The sequence below is a fragment of the Diabrotica virgifera genome, chromosome 8 (assembly GCF_917563875.1).
Source record: "Diabrotica virgifera virgifera chromosome 8, PGI_DIABVI_V3a".
Lineage (NCBI taxonomy): Eukaryota > Metazoa > Arthropoda > Insecta > Coleoptera > Chrysomelidae > Diabrotica > Diabrotica virgifera.
In genome coordinates, this window is record NC_065450.1 from 218,825,620 (window position 1) to 218,849,447 (window position 23,828).

Genomic DNA, 23,828 nt, shown 5'->3' on the forward strand with positions numbered 1-23,828 from the left:
AAGTTATTATTTACGTCTTTTATGTAGTTTGGGCGTATCTTTTATGTCTTTTGGTTGGTAGTTGGTATTTCATTGGAGGAAGTTCTCCCCCCCCCCAAGAGAAATTTCCCCTCCCAAGGCAAAACTCTAGATCTGCCATTGTCTTAAGTTGATCGTTTTCGAGTTATAAACAATTTAAAATTGAACGAAGAATCAAAAATTACGATTTTCAAGGCTCAAAAACACAAGTAAAAAAAGAATTTGTGTGTACTTTGTACGCACGTAAAAAGGTTATACTTCTATTATGTGATTTCAACGAAATAAATATACTTTCAACAGGTTATTTGTATTTTATTTAAAGATTAAATTAATTTTTACTTACTACCTTCCAAAAATTTTTATTAAAACAATACCAAAAATAAAAAAAAAATAGAAAACACACGGATTCGAACCGGGGACCTCTCGATCTTCGGTCACACGCTCTACCACTGAGCTATATTCCCTTTGCTTTGACAGGTTACAAGATTTCTCGTACATACTGACAAATTTAATAGACCAAGTGAAGTATACAAAAATAAAATCCATAAGGAAAAAATTTCCTGTAGCTGGCTGTATAGGTACCATTAATTACAAAAATTGAAGAAAAAAATACAAAATACAAAAAAGAGGAAGACAAATCCAAAGACACAAAAATTATAATAAATATATTTACTAAAAACACTAATAATATATTCTTTTCACGCACACCTTATTTGCGATACATAAAGATGTAGCGACTACTGTCGGTGTGCGCATGCGCCAGGGAATGTAAAAATTCACCCTCGTGCCTAAAAAGTATAATTTCAAAAATATTATTTTTGTAATCTTCAAATACCTAAATTCAAGTTCAAACCTATCAGGTCCCGATATGCATTTTTGCCAAGTTTTATTATAACATATATTTTTTTAATTGTTAATGGGGAAGGTTTCTTAGAGGAAAACGGGTGATTAACAACTAAAAACAATGTTTTAAAATGAAATAAACCCAAAATACTTATCACGAACTAATAGAATAAGTTTGAACTTGAATTTAGATACTGGTAATTTTAAAAATGATATTTTTTACTTATGTTTTTTTTTGCCTTGAATATCGTCAAGGCACGTTACAACAAACTACAAGTAAATGATATCTAATAAAAAGTTGTAACTAAATGAAAAAAATTCGCAGCACAAATGTGATATGAGTATTACCTCGTTAAATTGATCAAGATTGAAAACAACAAGTAGATACTTGCAAACTATTTCTAAAAGATACTAGAGGAATAATTGGCTTATTGGTTATTCAAATATTTTGTCTTAAAAATATACACTCACTCGAGTTTAAGTTGGCAACAAATGTTGTCTCTTGACTACTTAAAGGTTAAACAGATTGGTGAAGGTTGTTCTTTTATAGTTCAGACAAATAAGGAAAAAGTATATCCTGTTGGTGACACAACCCCCTCCAGGCCGACACCAAATCTTTTGAGTAGTATGGACATCTGTAGGTAATAATAACATATATGTTTCCTGCAGCCGATTTTGATGATATACATAGTTATAAACAAATAAAGATCAAAAAACGGTAAATTTTCGCTTTTTTTCGTCTATAACCAAAAAGTTAAACATTTTAAACAAATTTGAGAGTGAGAAACTCATAAATCATATAAAAAAAACTTCAATATGGCGTTCGCTGAATATGTCTATCCTTATTGGTTGCTTAGAAAATTGCAAAATAAATAATAAATTTTGAGTTTTTATAAATATTCATAACTTCCTAATTTGGGAAAACAAATTAAATAACTTTTAAACTATTTGACCAATTACTTTGAAATTTAAAATGTAATTTAATCACAAGAAGTCTCAGCATTTCGTGTAATAAGAAGGTTCTAATTTAATTTTTACATAAGTTATGAACATTTATAAAATTTCAAAATTTATGACTTATTTTGCAATTTTCTAAGCAACAAATAAGGATAGACATATTCAGCGAACGCCATATTGAAGTTTTTTATATGATTTATAAGTTTGTTATTCTCAAATTTGTTTAGAATGCTTCAGTTTTTATTAATTGACGAAAAAAGCAAAAGTTTACCGTTTTCTGATCTTTATTTGTTTATAACTATGTATATCATCAAAATCGGCTGCAGGAAACATATATAGGTTATTAATATAGATGTCCATACTACTCAAAAAATTTGGTTTCGGCCTGGAGGGGAAAGTGTCACGAGAAAAATCTTATTTCTCTGGACTATTATATCAGATCTTAGATTATTATGGATAGGTAAAAAATAAATAGTCATTATTTTCTTAATAATATATTGCACATTAAAAATTAATTCCATCTATCCATCCATCACAAAGCGTTTTATATTCAGTCAGAAGCGTTTCTTTATGAAGTTTCGCTGCTTCCTTATTATTACCTGTTAAGCATCCTACCATTAAGCTAACAGTTTTCTGAAATTGTTCTGGTAATTGACCCTTCCATATGTTTTCAAAATTTTGTCTAGATTGTTCAGAGTTTAATAATTGGCACACACTTTCACAAGTACTGTCCAAAGTTGAAGGAGGCTTCGTTAAAGGTTGTGCAAGAGGTGGCAGGTTTGGAAGCGTTTGATTTTGATTGGCTGTAGAAGAAGTGTTCGTACTTAAGGGAAAAGCTATCCTTTTATTTGTTATCCTAGATTTTGGAGGTGGATTCGCTGCACTGTAATTGAGCATAGGTGGATCGTTCCAACCAGGATCTACAATTAAATGTGAATTAGTACATGTAGTAGAATTATCCTCATCAATGAATGGTAGAAGGATTTAAAGATAAGTTTTATCTACTTTCAAAAGGCTTTTGATCGAGTCAATAGAGAACAAAATGTGGAAAATTTTAAGACTGTATGTACTACAAACAAAAATTATTAACCTGATCAAACTGTTTTATGAAGGGTACAAAGCTGGACTAGAACACAACTGAAAGATCACAGAAGAAATAGCTATTGAAAGTGGTGTTAATTGGTACAAAGGTCTTATGACCAAGTGCCAGAGACTAAAGAGTCTCGCCTGAGTTAAGAAGAAGAAGAAGAAGTGGTGTTAAACATAGTTCTTAAACAATCTTGTCTCCTACGTTATTCCTAATCTTGGTAGACTGGATTATGAGGAAAGTAACAGATGATTGGATAGGCATTAGATTGAACCTATTTATCAGCTTGAAGATATTGAATTTGCTGACGACATCTGCCTGTTAACAGAACACAGCACTAATGCAAACAAAAATCGATAAGCAAACAGAAGACTCTTGACATGATTGGTCTCCAGATAAATGCAGAGAAGATGAAACTCCTAAAAAGCAATAACCCGCAAATTAACAAAATAAAAATAAAAGATAAAGAAATTGAAGAAGTAGAGAAAGTCACTTATTTGGGATCAATGGTGGAAAGAAAAGGAGGATGCACAAAAGCAAAAGACAAACAAGTGAAATATTAGAAGCAACAAAAATCAATGTATTCAATACCTGTGTCAAAAGCATATTACTCCATAGAGCAGAATCTTAGAAGCACAACGCAAGCACAACAAAGAGGCTATAGACTTTTATAAATAGGTCCTTAAAAAAGATCTTAAAAATCTACTGGCCTGATAAATATTGAATGTAGGATATGAAAATGGACAAAACAAACCAGTATAAAAATTAAAAAGAAGAAATGGAAATGGATTGGCTGTATGTTAAGGAAAGATTCTAATATAATGTCAGGAGACAAGCACTGGAATATCAACCTAAGGGGACAAGAAAGAGGGGAAGACCAGATAATAACTGGAAGAAAACAGTAACCATAGAATACAACAGAATCGGCTTAAGATGGGGGAAGTGAAAAACAAAGGAGAATGGAAGAAACGTATGCAGATTAACCAGAAAATGAATACAAAGAAGATGCTCTGACCTAGCCAACAACAGTCGACTGGTCAAGAAACACAGATGTCTCCAATACTCCCCTAGGTGTCCAAGAGAGAGAGAGAGTATACGGAATGTACTAATCATATTTGATTTATACCTTTTGGTTTGTTGTCCATTGTTTACTAAAAGAATTATTTCAATTTCAAAACATACCCAATCAAAATATGATCAAAATCAAAATCAAGTTCAGTGTTTGACAGTTTGACTTTGACAAAGGTTTGACAGTGACACTAGTGACTAGTGACAGAGTGCCATTTTAAATGTCTATCAAGCCAAAAGAAGTTTAGTATGTTATCCTTATTTATTTAATGATTTAAAGTGAATAAGAATAAACAAAACATACAGAATTACCAACAGTGTATATTAGATAGGGAGTTTATTTTTTGTATTGTGGTATTAGTATGTGACAGTGACATCAAATTCCGTTTCCTCCTACTTTTGACTCCATTTTTTCATTAAATTTCCTCATTTTTCTTCTGACATCCAAGATGAAAGTATATCGGTGGTTGCGTGAACTGCCACGTGCAGGCATGCATAACAAATTAAATAAGAAAGGCTTAATGGTAAGTACATATATTGATATATTTTTAAGAAGTTAAACAAGAGAATTCATACTTCAACTAGGAAAATGGAAACAAATGTTTCAACCACGTGGTGAGTCATTCTAGTTTGATTCTCCCTTAAAGCAAATACAAAGTTTAGCAGGCTTCGAAGGCCTAAAGGTTAAATACAGTATAGTACTTACTGTATAAAGTGGTGTGGCTTCTTGTCCAACCATGCTTCGTGTCTACTAATTTGATTTCTATTTTCCATTCATCCCTATTTGTGGCCAACCACCAATTCCCTTTTTTCTGAGATATTCCCCTATGCCATCAAATAATCTTTGGCTGAGTCCTCCTTTCCATTCTCATCACGTGCCTCATCCATTTCATTCTCTGTGCCTGTGAAGCTACTGATGCTTGGTTCATTATACAGTTCCTTGAGCTTCCCGTTTGTTTGTCGCACATAACTGTCCACCTTGATTTTGCCTTCATATAAAGCTCGTGAGAATTTTCCTTCCCATCTTCCCAATTTCTCCGTATTCATGAAATACAAAGATCTAGAAGGAGAAAGTTCTTTAGTTGGTCCATGAAATAAATTGACCTGATGATATTTGACGACGGTCTTCTGATACATATATGAAGTACGCTTCAACGTCTTTCTGATTGCTTTATTACTATTTACGATACAGATTATCGGATCTCTGCTTCATACTCACTATTTTTTTATTTCCAGTGTTTGCCAACCAATCTAGAAATTTGTGGAAAATGGACAAGATATGTTTAGGTAAGCATAGTAATGAGAATATTTCGACGCATTCAGCAAAGACTGTACTAACTCATTTTTTTAAGTTTTCGAATAAAACAAGATCAAGTTTTGATTAATGCAAAAAATCAGGGGTTCTTATTTACTAAATTGTTTTTATATTTATCCATTGTGTTTACCGTATTGTTCTATTTGTGCTTTTGAACATGTTAATTTTTTTTCTTTATATGGTTTTTGACTGAGTTAGTACAGTATTCTCTAGAAAAAATCGGGAAAATCCTGGATAGTACATCCTGAGTACTTATTTATACTTATAAAATGCACCTTCTATTCACATGTATTATTTTTATCTAATAGAAATTTATACGCTGTACAACTTTTAAAACGTAAACAATGTTCATGTAGGCATATTTTACTTAACCTTAAAATGCGAAAACTATACTAACTCACGAGACAATGACGATTCCGTTCGGAATGCCGAGGAAGACTATACTAACTTTGATTGAGATAGCTTATTACCTATCTCAGATAGGAGATAGGATAGTTTTCGTGGGATAATGTAAAGATATACAAGTTAGTACAATATCGAAGTGAAAAATTGGTTGCCTAAACGTGAACAAATTAACTTAAAACTTTGTTCGTTGAAAGGCATCCCGGTTATCTAATTTGTCAGGGGTGTAACTCAAAAACGCCAAAAATTGAGTTAGTACAGTCTTCGTTGGATGCGTCGATCTGAGGAGCATAAAAGCAAAATGCATCAAGTCCAAAGATGTAACTTGAGAAAAGGGCAAAAAGTGGTGGTTAATAACCTGTTTTCAGGGCTGCGCCAAGGTTTTCAAGCGCCCTGGGGCAAGTAATTTTAGGCGCCCCTTTCCTCCTCCCTTTGTAAGTAGTTTTTTGCAACTTAGTAGTTGTTTTTTTAGCTCATGAATCAGTATACGTACGGTATTCGTTCTGTGCGTGACTATGGTGGGGGTACCTTGAAACGATGCCAACATGAGTACTGGCAAAATATGACAATATTGGAGCTATCTTTTAATGTCATTGTATAACAAATTTTATCAAAAATGGTAAATAAAGTTTACCTATTTATCATATATGGACGGCGTTATGCATAAAGTCTGTTTTAGACTAAACTTTTAACATAAAATGATATAAGAAAATGGTATACTAAGTTTTGTCACAATGTAAAACAGGAAACAAAATCTGTTAACAGAAAATGTTATACAAATTAGAACATGTCCTATTTGATAACAATTTTTAGTACACAGGCATGTGCAGTTAGGAAATTTTCGTTATACTGTCACATTGGTTCTTTTAAAATTGCCAGTTAACTAAAGAAGAAGAATCAAATTGTACAATGTACTAACTCCAAATTGTAAGTGAATAAGGGTTTTTTCCCTTATTCCGCGACGATGAGCTGGCCAAATACCCAAGTAGGTGGAGGCCAATAAACTAAAGAAGAAGAAGGTTCTTTTAAGGTTAACTTTTCATTTAAGAAATGTCGCAATAGGGCTTTTCATTCACAGTCATTTGTTTCAAGCTTCTGTCATGTGTCACATAATATTAATTGATCTACGTCATACGTTATTGGTATGTACCAATGATATAAACCAAAGACGTGTGATGTAGATATATTAATATGTGACACATGACAGAAGCTCGAAGCAAATGACAATCGATGAAACGCCCTATGGAAGCAGCTGATAATAATAGAGTTTTCTTATCCATCATATAACATATCTTTGTAATATAAAATATCAAAGATAAAACTAACTAGGTTAAATGATCAGGAAAATGAGGTTAAAATATTCTTAAAAGAAAATAAGAAGAAGAAAATTGATGTTAACAGTACATGTACCATCACAAAAGTATAAAAAAGTACTTTTTTTAGCACGTAATGCGCAGAATCACATAACATATTCTAATAGGAAAAAGGGACAATGTAATACACAAAACTTCTTGTCTTAATATTGTACCCAATAATTTCATGTAAGTTTTTGTTATATCATTTTCTGTTAACAAAAAAAAGTATAGTCTAAAACAGTCTTAACTCGACCAAGCGCCAAAACATAGTTTTGAGATAAATGGCTTCAAAGTTTTTCGTTTCTTGTTTGCTTAATGGTTGCTTAATGGTAAGTGGATTAATGTCGCTTGGTTTAATTTTGTTTTACTTAGTAACCGTTAATGTGACAATAACAGGGATTTTTTCCAAGATAGTTTTAGCTATGTGCCACCAGAATCCGCTGTTATCTCGATATCAAAGAAATGGCGCTTGGTCGAGTTATGCATAACGCTGTTCATATGTCAAATAGTGAGACCCAAAAATGTCAGATTAAGACAGTAGGTGTCGCGTCAGTCATGCATAGAGCGAAAACCTACAAACTATTTGGTTCATCATCATCATTCTATCTGCCTTTATCACTACGCGGGGTTGGCTTCCCTAATTACAATTCTCTATAAGTTTCTATCTTGGTTCATATTGATATTAATCCCCTCTTCCGACATGTCCTGCATAAGCATCTCACCCCAGCTCTTCTTTGGTCTTCCCCTCCCACTCCTTTCAGGAACCTGTTCAAAAATTCTTCGTATTGGGTGACTGACATCTCGACGTTGAACATGACCGAATCATCTTAACCTATGCTCTCTCATTTAGGCATCAATTGGTGCCACACCTAGACTTCCCTTAACATACCTACTCATTCCTTATCTTATCTTTCCTTGTCACTCCAGTCATCCATCTAAGCATTCTCATTTTCGCCACATGCATTTGTTGTTCTTCTTTCTTTTTAACTGCTCAACATTCATTTCCATACATCGTAGATGGCCTTATAGCTGTTTTATAGAATTTTCCCTTTAGCTTCATTGGAATGCTTCTTCACGCAACAAACCACTCAATTTATCTATCTAACTCTAATTCTACTACATGCATTTCCATCTATTTCCTCATTACTCTGTAATACTGATCCTAGGTAGTTAAAACTATTACTTTTCACAATCATTTTCAAATACTAAGATAATAAAATATTACTAATATTTATAATAATTTCGGTATTTTCAAAAAAAAAATTTTTTCGGCACCCACCGGCGCCTTTCGAATACAGCGCCGGGGCCCTTATGGACGGCGCGGCCCTGTCTGTTTTGTTAACATGTTGAATGCTGTAATGTATATAATATTAAAGAGTCGCTGGGCCCATTTAGAAGTATGTAATAACAAATATTTAAAACTTTGTGTTTTGCTTCCAAGATAACTTTTAGTTGATTGAAACATATTGGAATTAATTTGGGTAAACAAAATGTTGTATCTATAGAATGTTTTGCTTTTAAGCACCTCCAATTTATCCTATTCAGGATATTTCATTTATGATGATATTAGACGACGGTCTTCTGATACATATATGAAGTACATCTTAACGTCTTTCTGAGAAGAGAAAAGGGTATCTTTTATACCCTATAATGTTAGTAGTAAGTTATGTAATAAATTACATATTTTGTTTCCATAGCGAACTACAAACAGCCTTTGACAAAGTGAGAGAAGAACATAATTATGATAATGACATAATGGGGGATTGCAATGCAAGAATTGGATATGCCATCAACAAGTATTGAGCAGTATGGGGGAAATGTTGAGAATATAAATGGTAAGATGATACAATTTTGTGTAAATAATGCCTTAAAAATTGGAAATGCAGTAAAAATTCCGTGAACCGAAATGGCTGACAATTTCAATAATTTCGTCAATAAAAAGAAATTTTTATCACAAAACAAAAACAATTCAAAGTTAATTTGTCAACATTGCTTTAGTAAAACTAAAAAAAGTCAAAAATAAATTTGTCCCACATGTAAAATCCATTTTAAAATCAAAAAAATTTCCCTTCCAAGCGTTAAAATTCATTTTACTTTTATTACTTTATTCTGTATTTACATATTAAAGAAAACATTACAAAATAACAGTATTTTTTAATACGAACTTTGACCAAGAATACTATGTAATTTGATACAAGAAAAATACAAAAAACAATGTTATTTTTATCTGAAATTCTTGGTTGTCTGAAACAGCCTCTCCATATTTATTTTGGTTAACGGAGGTTTTACTGTACATTCTGGCATCAGAAGGAAGAAAAAGTTAATGCAAGGATTCAGGGTTAGGGAACCTTTCCAATGGTTTTCGAATTTAATCGTTACCTTGCTATATTATATCAAATGGATGAGTTTCTTGAAATAAATATCGTCTTATTTGAAGGTTCTTATTTGTTTATACACTTTTTCTGTCATTTATTAATAATTGTCATGAAATACTTGATAAATAATGAAGACCCATGATTAATATATTAAAATATCTTCTTTTCCAGATGTAAACTGTTGCTACACAATCCTGTAGAATTGTGGGGAATTGCTGCCTTTTTAGATCTTCAGTTATGATTAGAATTCTTAAGGTAATTTTTGAACATTCATGTATAAGGACTTGGACATCAGCCACAATAGTTCCGGGAGCAGTTAATCTACACTTCGTTCGCTTCCAAGGTAAGCTAAGATGCCAGTTTCAGATGCTTGATCAGTGAGTTTGTCTTGTTGTCACAGCTTGTCATGTGATAGAAATTAATTGAGACTCCACTGATCAAGTATCTGAAACTGGCGTCTTAGCTTACCTTGGAAGCAAACGAAGTATAGAAAGAAATATTAGTGTTTGGCAGCTTTGCAAAATAAATACAAGATTTACATTTTATAGATTAAGTTGCCAGTACTGATAGTTTAATCTTTACATTGTAAATTTGAAAAAAATATAATTATTTTAATATTGACTGCAAATTACAAATAGTCAAATGAAAATGTGTGGACAAGCACACTAAAATCAAGTTATTAACAGAACAGTGTTCAGGTACATTCATTCCAAAATGATACAGAAATGGTCATAAAAGTTATATAATGGCAAACATCTGCTGCAGTATGGCAACTAGTGCCTTGAGGGTTCTGGCTATTGCCAAATGTATCTGCCAATCTATCAAAGGATGATTGCCACAAAATATTTCTAATAGTTAACTGCAATTAATATCGAAATAAACAAAAATTTATTCGTTTGTGTTTTATATAAATTAAAAAATTGCAGAATCCATAAAATATAATAAAAATGTATTCTTTAAAAGCTTTCTCTGTGTATATTTGAAGCATACATCATACATTATAAGGACATGGCAAGAAACTTCATTCAAGACTAAATTCTCCTGGGATTATTATGAATGATGATGATGATAGTTAATGCATGATTTATAATGCATAATGGATGATTCAGTGTGTGGCCACGTGTTGTTAACAAGACGTTTAGAAGTGTTCTCTCTCCCAAAACATAAAATTCTGGTATGTACACATTAAATTAAAATTAAAGCAATAAACAATATACCAATACCAATTACAAGTAAGAGCCTGAAATAAAATTAAAATTGAATAACAAGTTAACAACGAAGAAATAAAGAAAATCTCATATAAATATCTATAAAATTATACAGAATTTGTTTACTGAATTAAGTTTTTATTTACCAAACGTTTTTATACCGAAGGTAATTATTAAAGTTCATTGTAATAAAGGTGACCACACACTGTAAACTGTAAATATTAAATATAATGGGAGAAAACGAAAACAACGTAACAATTCATGAAGTAATATCAGAAATTAGAAAAAATAGAACAGAGATAAAAAATGCAATAGAGGCTCTGGAAAGTAGATTATTAATACAGATTGCAGACTTGAAAAAGAAAAATAATACGTTAGAACAAGAAAATCAAACATTAAAGAAAGAAATTGAACAAATAAAAATAAACAGCAACGAAAATAGTATTGTAGTCTTTGGACTACACACATCTGTAAACAAACTAACCATTCAAGATATTTGTTTGCGCATATTTTCCCTAGTAGAAGTTGAAATTAAACCATCTGATATCAATAATTATTATACTTTGGGAAATAAATACAACAGCCCATTAAAAATAGATCTTGTAAACCATTGGATGAGAAGAGATATCCTAAAGAACTGTTTTAAATTAAAAGAAAAAAAGGGTATTTCCATTGCACCGGTGTTAACAAAGAAACAACAACAAGAATCCAAAATACTGCGACAAAATTTATTCCTAGCAAAACAGCAGAATAAAGAAAACAGCTACATAAAAAACGGCAAACTCTACGTAAATAATCAGCCCTATACCATTGAAGACTTAATTGAAGCTGAAGAAGTAAGCACTGATAGACTTTCAAATAGTGCTCCATCAACACCAAAACTAGAGACAGACACCCGTGTAGAAAACAACCCACTACCAGGAAATACCGAAAAGCCGAAATTTAAACCAGAAGAGAAGAGTGACCTAAATACAACACCATCATCTTCAAAAAATACCAGCAAGCCCAATACTCGCTTTCAAGACAATAAAAAGAGAAATAACTCCACTTCCACTTCTCATAGCATAATTAAAAAGTAAAGTAGTTTGCTTAATTCACATATCCAGTGAGACTATATTTTAATATATTCTAGATTTAATTATATACCATATTTTATTTTAGATTTACAGATTATTATTTTAGATTACTGTAATTTAGATTTACTTATAAATTGCAATTTCTGTCATTGAGAAACAGGAGAAAAAGTGAAGTTTATTAATTAATTATTTCTTTCTAATATTTTTTCCTCACTCTTTTGAATTATTTTATATTTGTATCGTATTATAACATATTTCATATAAGGAATATTTTGTTGTATATATTATGGATACATACATTAGGGACATTAATCACATACCTTTTGAAACAAAAGAAATTAATAACTTATCAAATTTAAAAATTTACTTACAAAATGATGATCAACATTTTAAAATTTTACACCAAAATATAAGGAGCATTTACAGGAATTTTAATGAATTTGAAATTTTGATTAAACAATTAGATTGCAACTTTGACTGTATCGTGTTAACGGAAGCATTTCGTATTGGCGACGTTGGTTGTCATAAGCTTGAAGGGTACGAGATAATTTACAACCAAGGAAATATTAATAAAAATGATGGAACAGTACTATACTTCAAAAACTATCTAGATCACTGTACAAAAATTATAGAAGTAGGGGAACATAAAGTAATACAAATGCTGGTAACATGTAATAATAACAAAAAAATACTAATCACTGCTCTTTACCGACCACCTTCAACGAATGTAGAACATTTCGTGTCACACCTAAAGGAATATCTAGAACAAACAAAATCATGTCATGCGGACTGTCATATTCTGGTTGGAGATATTAATATAAACATATTAGAAAATAATGATAATGCTAATGACTACTTAAATACTCTCTCTGAATACAACTTTAATTCTTTAATAAATAAACCAACAAGACTAAATAACTGTCTGGATCACGTATTTGTAAAATTTAAATCCAAAGATCCAATAAACGATTGCAAGGCAGCTGTTCTAGATACAAATATTACAGATCATAAGGCAACTGTAGTCACTGTGCCACTAAATATTATAAATAATCTACCCAACAGAAAGAAAGAAATATTAAATTACAACAACTTAAAATTGGACATTAAAGATTTTGATTGGACTGAATATTATAACTTAAAAGATATTAATGATTTAACGGAATACTTAATAAAGATATTAACGTCTTACATAAATAAACATACTGACACCATTAAAATAAAACGTTATAATTTTAAAAGAAAAAAATGGATTACAGCAGGATTAGTAAACTCCATCAATAAAAAAAATAAACTATACAAACAACATATAAATATGCCAGGTAACAAAGAGATAAAGGAAACTTATATCAGATACCGTAAACACTTGAATATAGTTATTAAAGCTGCAAAGAAAGATTATTTCAGACAAGAAATTATTAAAAATAATAAATGTTCCAAAAATCTGTGGAAAATAGTTAATAACTGTAATAACGAACAAAATAATACCAAAAAGTTCAAAGAAATAGTTACTGAAAATAACCAATCTCTTACGAACATTGATGAGATAGCTGAAGAATTTAATGATTATTTTTCCACAGTCGGAGAAAAATACGCGCAAAAAATAATAAAACCTTTATCTCAACCTCCAAAAAGATGTACTACATTGAATTCCTTCTTTTTAGCAGATGTTAATGAAAATGACATTAAAATTATAATAAACTCACTGAAATCCAACAAAGCGCCAGGAATGGATAACATAAAATCAGAAGTACTAAAAGAACTGGGGCATATTTTAACTCGCCCCATTACACATTTAGTAAATAGCATTTTTGCTGTAGGAAAATGGCCCGAACAGTTAAAGCAAACCGTAGTTGTCCCCATACACAAGAAAGGTGATCCTAAATTAACAAAAAACTATAGACCAATTTCCATAATTAGTTCACTTTGTAAGATTTTAGAAAAAGCTTTAAAGAACCAGCTAGTAAAATACCTAGAAAAATTCAAGTTAATATCAAATAAACAGTATGGTTTCAGAGAAGGGTTCTCCACGGAAAATGCCATATCATATCTATCAAATAAAATATATAACTTAGTTGATAACAATATACCAACGGCTTGTGTATTCCTAGACTTGGCAAAGGCTTTTGATACAGTAAGTCACACACAATTACTAGATACTCTGATAGACACAGGTATAAGAGGGAAAGCATATAATTTGATGGACAGTTATTTAAAGGACAGGCAACAAGTAGTGAGAATAGAAGGGACACAAAGTAGTACAAGGAACATTAACTTTGGTATACCACAGGGAACGGTATTAGGACCAATTTTATTTATTATATATATAAATAACATACTGACTTTCCAAACTAAAGGCGACATTTTAAGCTTTGCAGATGACACTGCGATCCTATACTCTGCTGACACTTGGACCAATTTAAAGCTTAAAATGGAAAGGGACCTAGGAAATATTATAGATATATTCAGTCATAAACTACTCACGGTAAATATTGAAAAAACACTGTATGTCCCATTTACCAGTTATAAAAGTGGCTTACCCGATTATAACTCGTTAATTATAGGAAATCTGATGATTAACAGTGCAAGTAGTACAAAGTATTTAGGAATTCAGATTGATTCATATCTTCGCTGGGATAAGCACATAAATCAAACTTGCAAAACTTTAAGATGTCTTTTATATAAATTTAGATATCTACAAAGTATACTAGATATTCATCATTTAAAAATTATTTATTTCTCCTTAGTAGAGTCACGTCTAAGGTATGGAATTCTTAGTTGGGGTGGCATTGCAAATACGCACCTAAAGCAAATGAACATTATACAAAGAAAAATATTAAAAATTATTTACAATAAAAAACTAGGGCACAGTACTGACGATCTGTTTATTGAAGCTCAAGTGTTAGATATAAGGCAATTGTTTGTACTTGCAATGTTCACTAATCTATATAAAAATAAACAGTTACTTGTACCACTAGAACACACATACGATACCAGAAGTAGATCTCAGTCCTTTATTAGAACAAACTTAACAAAGAAAGTAGTTGGACAAAGAAACTTTGAATACCTTCAAATAAAAATATATAATTTGCTTCCTCAAACATACAAAACCTACTTAATTACTATAAATTCCTTTAAATTAATAAAGTGCATATTTCAGACGTATCTAAAAATAAATAATAGAAAAATGTTTAACCATCTTTTTGAATAAATAAATAATATAAACCTGTAAACCTATAATTAAACACAAAAAAAAATAAATAAAAAATAAACGCTCAAAAATTGATGACTTCATACCATGTTCTTTTTGTTTATATTGATTTGTATTGTTCTTGCATGTAAAAATTTTACTTCTTAAAAAAAAATTATTATTATATCTAACACAATAAAATAATTGTTATGTTGTATATCTAACACAACTATACTAAAATGGCCCATGCACAACTTAATTGTTTTAATGGGTTCTATGGTTTGTTTGCGTTGAATACATAACAACATATCTAAAACACATAGATATTATATTGCATCATAATAATTATATATTTTTTTATATGTGTATATTTTTCAAGTGAATAAACGTTATTATTATTATTATTATTATTAATGCAAGGATTCAGGGTTAGGGAACCTTTTCAATGGTTTTCGAATTTAATCGTTACCTTGCTATATTATATCAAATGGATGAGTTTCTTAAAATAACTTTTTGTTTTAAGGTTGTCATTTGTTTGTACACTTTTTCTTTAATTTATTGACTATCATGAAACACTGCTATTTTTTTATAAAATGAAAAAAATATTAATTAAGACATCTTGGTTTTCAGATGTAAACTGTTCGTACACAATCTTGTAGACGTGGGGAATGGTTGTCTTTGGTTCTCTAATTATCATAGAATTGTTAAGGTAAGTTTTAAACAAAGATTTTAAATCTAAATTGATTATTCAAAGCGCTGTTTTAATGGGGTTCAGACAAATAATCGCCACAAATTATTCCTGGACAAATCCCCACAAAAAATTCCAGACAAATTGTGGGGATTTTTGTCCCGAGATTATTTGTCCTAGCTTCCTTTTAATAGATTCTAATATAACCAAAATGATTATAACATATACAAAACGATTTTCAATGAAGACACTTTTGTATAAGGCAGACTATGATATTTTATGAAGTAATAAGTTATTAATTTATAATATAGTAAAATATGTTTCTATAATGGATTTCTTTTTCAGATCTATCCTTCTATTGCTGATTCAATAAGAACTCCATGAGATTCAGCTGCTATAACGAATGGACAGTTTTATGGTAGAAGTATTGTTTATCTATCAACTTACAATGATATAGGGCTCCACATACACACAGGAATATATGAAACTCTACACCAATAGTTGACAACTATAAAGTAGATTCACATGGTATGTATGCAACCGATTATCGCCTGTAGGCATAGGGTAGTCGAAAAAATTTTTCATTTCTGCCCGTTTTTCTTGATGTAACTCATCTGTCTAAAGGTCATATTGGCTTCTGCTTAGGTACTTCTAGTCTAAGTTTCCTTTGGCCATCCTTTCTTTGGAATTTCGCTTTTTCTTAAAGTATGTCCCAGACATCCAAACTTCCGTTTGCATATTTGTTTTTCAATTTCATCTTCTGCTTGGGCCCATAGCTCTCGGTTGCTTATAACTTCGGGCCACCATATCTTAAATATTCTTCTAGTACTTCCTAGGTAGTTAAACTCATCTATTTCTTCTATATAATTCCTTCTCTTACCTATATATTTTGTGTCATATTCAAGCCCATCGATTTGGTCTTTCCTTTATTTACTTTTAAACCACCTTTGCTCGCCTCTGTTTCTAAAGCTTCTATCTTTTCCTGCATCTGTTGCCTTTTCTGCGACAGTAAGCATATATCATCCGCAAAATCTAGATCTTCAAGGTTTTCTGTTAATCCCCATTGTATTACTCTCCTCTTGTTGTTTAATGTTTTCGTCATTAGGTCATCTAATAGTATGTAGAACAATAGTGGCGATAGTATACATCCTTGTTTAACCCCTGTTTCTGTTTCAAATTTTCTAGATAATTTGCCTTGGTGCTAAACTACCCTTTTATAACTATTGTAACCTTCTTTGATTAGGTTTATTAATTCTATCATGATGCCTCTATTTTTAAGAGACATCCATATATTTTCTCAACTAATTGAATCAAAAGCTTTTTCGAAATCTATGAATACCAGTTATAATAATAATTATTGTTCTGTTGTTTGTTCTTTAATTATTCGTAATGTATTTATTAAATTTATGCCTGACCGTCCTCTTCTAAACCCATTTTGTTCTTTCCTTAGGCCATCATTGATTGTGTTTACGATCCTGTTCAGAATTATTTTAGAAATTAGTTTATTCACTGTGCTGAGTGTGTAATTCCTCTTCAATTATTACAACTTTAAATCTCCTTTTTTGGGTATTTTAACTATTACACCTGTCTGTCAGTCCTTTGGAAATTTCTCTTCCATGTCCTCTCAAATATGGGTAGTAATATTTCTGTTGTAACATTCACGTCCGCTTTCAATAGTTCTCCTGTGATTTGGTCTATGCCTGGTGATTTGCTGTTTTTAAGGCTCTCTATTGCTTTGATTAATTCCTTCTTGTTTGGTGGATCTGTGTTTATATTTAGTTCCAAAATATTCTCTTTCTCTCGCGCTATTATGGTTTCTTCTCTTTGTATATTTAGTAATTCTTTGAAGTATTCTGCCCATCTCTCTAGGACACTTTTCTTGATATCTTTGGATAATCTCTTCATTTCATGTTCTAGTTCATTTGTAATATAATTTTTTTCTCTGCAATTAAGTCTAGTTTGTGGTTGGGTATGTAAATTCTTTTTTCCTTCTGTATATTTAGTCATATTTTAGCCAATAGGAGGTAGTGATATGATGTCACTTCTGCTTCTCTTATTATGCATGTCTATCATTAATTTACTAAAAATTTTTATTTACTTTTTACTAGATTTTTGTCTGGGATTAATGTCCCAATATTTGTATAATAGATAATACTTTGTCCTAATAGATTCTAATATAACCAAAATGATTATAACATATACAAAACGATTTTCAATGAAGACACTTTTGTATAAGGCAGACTATGATTTTTTATGAAGTAACAAGTTATTAATTTATATAGTAAAATATGTTTCTATAATCGATTTCTTTTTCAGATCTATCCTTCTATTACTGATTCAATAAGAACTCGGTGAGATTCAACTGCTATAGGATTTTATTGAACAAGATATACCCAATGACATAGGACTCCACATACACAGGGGAATATGGAACTCTACACCAAATAGTTTACTACTATAGTGTAGATTCACATGGTACTATTATGTAATGATATATGAGAAAAGATTGTAACTAAGATTATTAACTATTAAAAAAAGTTAAAGCAATAAAGTTGTTTTTATTACTCACTAGATACATTCTATACAGTGTGTCCTGAAAAGATTGGTCATAAATTATACCACAGATTCTGGGATCAAAAATAGGTTGATTTCTAATTTAAATTAAGTACAAATGTGCACATGAAAAAAGTACAGCGCTTTGAAGTTACAAAATGAAAATCTTTTTTCCAATTGTCTAGAACTATTAGAGTTTTTATTGAAAATGGACATGTGGCATTTTTATGGCAGGAACATCTTGAAAAAAATTATAGTGAAATTTGTGCACCCCATAAAATTTTTACGGGGGTTGTGTTCCCTTAAACCCCCTTAAACTTTTGTGTATGTTCCTATTAAATTATTATTGTAGTACTATTAAAACTTTTTTGCCTCCTTAATACTTTCTCGAAAATCCAGTTTTTATCAAGATATTTTGAATATTTGTCAAATCTACCACATATTTGTATATGGTTAAGTACGATATACAGGGTGTAACGAAAATACAGGTCATAAATTTAATCACATTCTGGGACCAAAAATAGTTTGATTGAACCTAACTTACCTTAGTACAAATGTGCATATAAAAAAGTTACAACCCTTTGAAGTTACAAAATAAAAATCGATTTTTTCCAATATATCGAAAACTATAAAGATTTTTTATTAAAAATGGACATATATGGCATTCTTATGACAGTAGCATAAACCCCCCCAAACTTTTGTGTACGTTCCAATTAAATTATTATTGTAGTACCATTACTTAAACACACTATTTTTAAAACTTTTTTGGCTCTTAGTACTTATTCGAAAAGTCAGTTTTTATCGAGATATTTTGAATATTTGTCAAATCCACCACATATTTGTATATGGTTAAGTACGATTCTGGAGACTTGGTAATAATATGAAAATTTATGTATGATTTACATTTTTAGGTATATTTTTAACCGTATTAAAAAAGAAGCCATATCTCGATAAAAGTTGCCTTCTCGAAAAAATACAAAGAGGCAAAACAGTTTGTTTAACTAATGGTATCGCAGTAATAGTTTAATTGGAACGTACACAAACATTTGGGGGGTTTAAAGGAACAAAACCCATAAAATTTTTATGTAAACATATTAAAAAAGATAAAGCAACTCGATAAAAACTGCCTTATCGAAAAAATACTAGGAGCCAAAAAAGTTTTAAAAATATCGAATTTAACTAATGGTACCGTAATTTCGGGTGACTTTGGCCCGCCAGGGTGACTTTGGCTCATTTTGGGAAAAATATATTTTAGCAACTAGGGCAATTGTACAATAAATTATCAAGTAAATTTCATTATACCGCACCATCAGTACCATATGAACTGTTTGAAAATTTTAATAAATTATGCTAATACTTGTTATGTCACGAAAAAAACGAATTTCTAAAATTTGGTCATTCCACATAAGATTTTTTGACTGCAAAAATTGGTTGGCAACCAATAATACTTCCAAGAGTAAGATTAATTGCATAGTGGCATATTGAAAATCTGTGAATTCTTAACCTCCGTACATCGTTATTTCAGTCTAAACATAGACAGTAAGACGGTCGGATATTATTTTGCAAGGTGCTACAAAATTTAACGGTTTTCGGGTGACTTTGTCCCAGTTTGTTGATTGTTGGATTTTGGTCATTGGTTGCTTCTATATTAAATTAAAGTAAGTAAATGCTGATTTTAAATTTGCTTTTAGCCTTGTAACAACTGCAGGGTTTATTAACTTGCAGATACTTCGTCTAATTCTTCATTTAGTGAGAGCTATAGGGATAATGAAGATCTACATAAGCTTTCCATTGGAGTTGGAGACTTCGTAATTGTATCTGACTACTTTGACAGCTTTCCAGGAAAATTCGATGGATTTGTAAGAGGTAGTAATAACTGTTACGGTTGGGTGCAAGTAATGGTACTGGGTGAAAGAAGTTTATGGCAATGGCCCGAAGTCTCCGTAAGAAAATCCTACCACTTGGCTAATGTTGATTTCACTGAGCCATTGGAACTTGTAGATAACCGATATTTCTTTCCAGATTTAAAAAAAAGCTTGTAAATCGTTTTATTGTTCATTTTTTGTTAAGAAATGATGTTTTTTGTTAACCTAGGGTCCTATGTAAAGTTTCATGTTAGTTTTAGTTTTTCATTGTTTGAAATTTAAATAAATTTTTTTCACCTAACAAAATGTTTGTTTCTGATTCATCTGGTAGGGTCACTTTAGCCCGAACAATAATAATCACAGAGAATAAATATAAAATGTAGCTTGAGACAAAGTCACCCGACACTAGCGGGTGACTTTGCACACCATATTTTTATTTTTTTTATAATACAGGAAGCGCTTTTTTGTGTTTTCGTGTAATTTTTCCAAAAGAGTAGTTATAGACTCAAATACACATAAATAAAGAAACATACTTTTATGTATTCAAAAAACTGAAATCTACATTTAAACTTCGAAAGTGAGTCAAAGTCACCCGAAATTACGGTACCACAATATAATAATTTAATTGGAATGTACAGAAAAGTTTGGGGGGTTTAAGGGAACAAAACCCCCATAAAATTTTTATGGGGAGCACAAATTTCACTATAATTTTTCTTTAAGATGCTCCTGCCATAAGAATGACACATATCCATTTTCAATAAAAAATTCTAATAGTTTTCGATATATTTGAAAAAATCGATTTTCATTTTGTAACTTCAAAGGACTATTATAACTTTTTTTATGTGCATATTTGTACTAAGGTAAGTTAGGTTCATTCGAACTATTTTTGGTCCCAGAATATGTGGTTTAATTTATGACCTGTATTTTTGTTACACCCTGTAGAGACCTGGTAATATGAAAATGTATTTACAATTTACGATTTTAGGTATACATATTTTGAACCATATTAAACAAAAAGCCACATCTAGATAAATGGTGCCTTATCGAAAAAATACAAAGAGGCAAAAAAAGTTTGTAACTAATGGTACCGCAGTAATGGTTTAATTGGAACGTACATAAACATTGGGGGGTTTAAAGGAACGAAACCCCATCAAGTTTTTCACGGAACGTATGTCTGGATCTAGTTGGTCCGTTATGGCAGTACCCAAAGGAACTTTTTCTTGGACTTCATTTTATTGAAGCTTTGCATCTGGATGTGGGTTACGACTAAAAACTAAAAAATGGTTTATGTTAATATCCATTTCCTCCTACTTCGTGAATATGATCAAGCAGAATTTAATTCAGAGACTTAACAATTTCACTTCATACTTTACTAACAATTTAAACTAAACGAGTAAGAGAAAAATATGGAATAAAAAAATAAACATTATCGAATAATGTATTTCTAAAAGAAATCGTTAAAACTACATTCACATTCATTATGTTACCCTTTTTTGTATATTGGTAGAATTATGCTTTTCTTCCAGCATTCTGGAATTTTCTTTGTACTCGATGCTTCCTTGCATATCTGTAATAGCCAGACATCTCCCATCCATTTTAGTATTTCTGGATCTATTTGGTCCTCTCCTGCAGCTTTTTTCAATTTTCCAATTTTAAAATATATTTACCCTTCTTTTTTTTTTCGAGTTCCCATCAGACATCACGTGATAGTCGCTGCATGCTCAAGAGCATACCGTAATCTTGTTTAAAAAAGAATAGTTGGTCAAGGCGATGAATAAATTTGTTTGATTCTAATTGAGACTGTCACCACCATTTCTGTCAGGGTTGCAATGTCACGCGTAACTACGATAAATCCAAAATGCATTGACACCAAGTTGGATACGACCCTATTCATAACACACCAACTCGCATACATATTACGAAAAATAAATGTTAGACAAGGCGGAAACGGCGGGTTCGTTAGAAAAAATATTCCCATGAGATTTTTTTGCATAATGACATTCGTGAGACATCCCAGAATAAGGTTTAAGAAGTCGCCCACGTGAAAAGTGGTCCAATTTTTTTTAATCAAATTGCAAAAATCAATATTTTTGGTCCGTTTTGTTAGGTTTTTTGGACCATTCTGGACAAAAAAGGTCTCTTGTAATTTTTCTCTAAAGTTGATCGTTTTCGAGTTATAAACAATTCAAAATTGAAAAAACGAAAAATAGCGTTTTTTAAGGCTTTAACCAATAAATTGGTTAAAGGTTTTTAAAGCAACCCCCCTCCCCTACAAGATCCTGAAGAAATTTTTGGCATAATTTTATTACTAAGCTGTTATTCTTAAGTAATAATGAGCGCCAGCACGTATTAGGCGGCCGTCTATGGTGAGTGCGAGAGATGCCATTCCGGCAGTCCAATGGGGCATCTTACTCGAACTCACATTTACAGCCGCGTCAATACGCTCTTACAGCTTATTGTTAATAATTAAAAATAACAGCTTAGTAATACATTAATGACACAAATTTCTTCAGGATCATGTAGGGGAGGCTTTAAACTTTAATTTAGTCACTTTCTGACTTTCATAATAATAATTTTTAACCGAGTTATTAGGTCTTAAAAATAGCCATTTTTGCGTTTTTCAAATTTTAAATTGCTGATAACTCGAAAACCATCAACTTGGGAGAAAAATTACAAGAGACCTTTTTTGTCCAGAATGGTCTAAAAACCCTAAAAAAAATTGTCCAGACCAAAAATAATCATTTTTGAAATTTCATTAAAAAAAATTTTGATCACTTTTCTCGTGGGCGACTTCTTGAACCTTATTCTGGGGTGTATTACAAATGTGATTATGCAAAAAAATCTCATGGGAATATTTTTTCCAACGAACTTGCCGTTTTCGCCTTGTCTATGTATGAAAGAATATATTTAGAAATTGAATTAATGATGACATAGTAGCATGACATACTATACATTATACATAAATATAACAGCATGACGTCATTAATTCAATTTCTAATATATTCTTCCATATATTTATTTTAAAACGTTTTTATATACTTGGCTTGGTCGGTGTCACGGACTCCGCAAATTTTGTAATCAATTTTAAAAATAGTTCTAGGCTACGTAGGTACCTGAAATTTTCAGAATAGCTTTAAACTAGCTAACAATGCAATATTTAACTGCTATTATACAGGGTGATTAATTAGTAGGGTAAAGCTCCGTAGATCCGTTATAGTAATAGATAGCGATAAACGTTAATAACAAAAATTTTAGCCAACTTTGAGCTTCACATTAAAAAATTAGTTAGAATTTTACAGGGTGTTCGATAACGTAGTGGCAGATCAAACTTATGTTTTTTTAAATGGAACACCCTATATTTTATTTTATATTCGAAATCTTCTTAACTTCTCCATTACAAAAATATAAAGGATTGGTATGTTATACAGGGTATTTACAAAGTTGTAACAAATTTTATATGAAAATCGTAACAAGTTCAACTCCCTGTATAAATAAAAATAAGCACAATGGCAATGGTGTATTGATGCCATATTTTTTTACTTATTGTCAAAATTTTCATAAATTATTGATATTCCTGATTTTCTTTATATTGAATACAGGGTGAGTCAAAACGCAAGTACATTATTTTCTCAGTAATTTTAAATGAAACAACCTGTATTTTATATCACTATCGAAAAGTACTATTACCTTACTTTTATTTAGGTATATATAACATTCCCTATGTCTAAATTTATTAGTTTTTGAGATATTTTCATTTTTCAGAGCCAATTATTAATTACGGGTCTAAATCTTTCCTAATTTTAGGTAACCCATATGACTGAATTGTCTAAA

The 23,828-nt window shown here is 30.9% G+C and overlaps 1 protein-coding gene and 2 long non-coding RNA genes across 4 annotated transcripts; 2 read left to right on the forward strand and 1 right to left on the reverse strand.

Moving 5' to 3' along the window:
• Positions 1-2,296: 2,296 nt before the first annotated feature.
• On the reverse strand, positions 2,297-4,180 carry LOC114336408 (uncharacterized). 2 transcript variants are annotated; one of them, XM_028286769.2, is made up of 2 exons: positions 4,032-4,180; positions 2,297-2,738 (listed from the first exon to the last, which is right to left on the reverse strand). In XM_028286769.2, the coding sequence occupies exons 1-2, from the start codon at positions 4,048-4,050 to the stop codon at positions 2,323-2,325; spliced, it is 435 nt and encodes a 144-aa protein (XP_028142570.1). In that variant the 5' UTR covers positions 4,051-4,180; the 3' UTR covers positions 2,297-2,322. The 2 variants fall into 2 exon arrangements, with proteins under 2 accessions (XP_028142570.1, XP_028142577.1); XM_028286776.2 differs by having other exon boundaries at positions 4,088-4,157.
• Positions 4,181-4,332: 152 nt separating this feature from the next.
• On the forward strand, positions 4,333-18,130 carry LOC126889592 (uncharacterized). Its single transcript, XR_007700091.1, has 7 exons — positions 4,333-4,497; positions 5,210-5,260; positions 8,743-8,880; positions 9,592-9,675; positions 15,522-15,600; positions 15,925-16,107; positions 17,896-18,130. It is a non-coding gene; the product is annotated as an uncharacterized LOC126889592 (long non-coding RNA).
• Positions 18,131-19,325: 1,195 nt separating this feature from the next.
• On the forward strand, positions 19,326-20,303 carry LOC126889593 (uncharacterized). The gene is made up of 2 exons (XR_007700092.1): positions 19,326-19,790; positions 19,858-20,303. It is a non-coding gene; the product is annotated as an uncharacterized LOC126889593 (long non-coding RNA).
• The last annotated feature ends 3,525 nt before the right edge of the window (positions 20,304-23,828 follow it).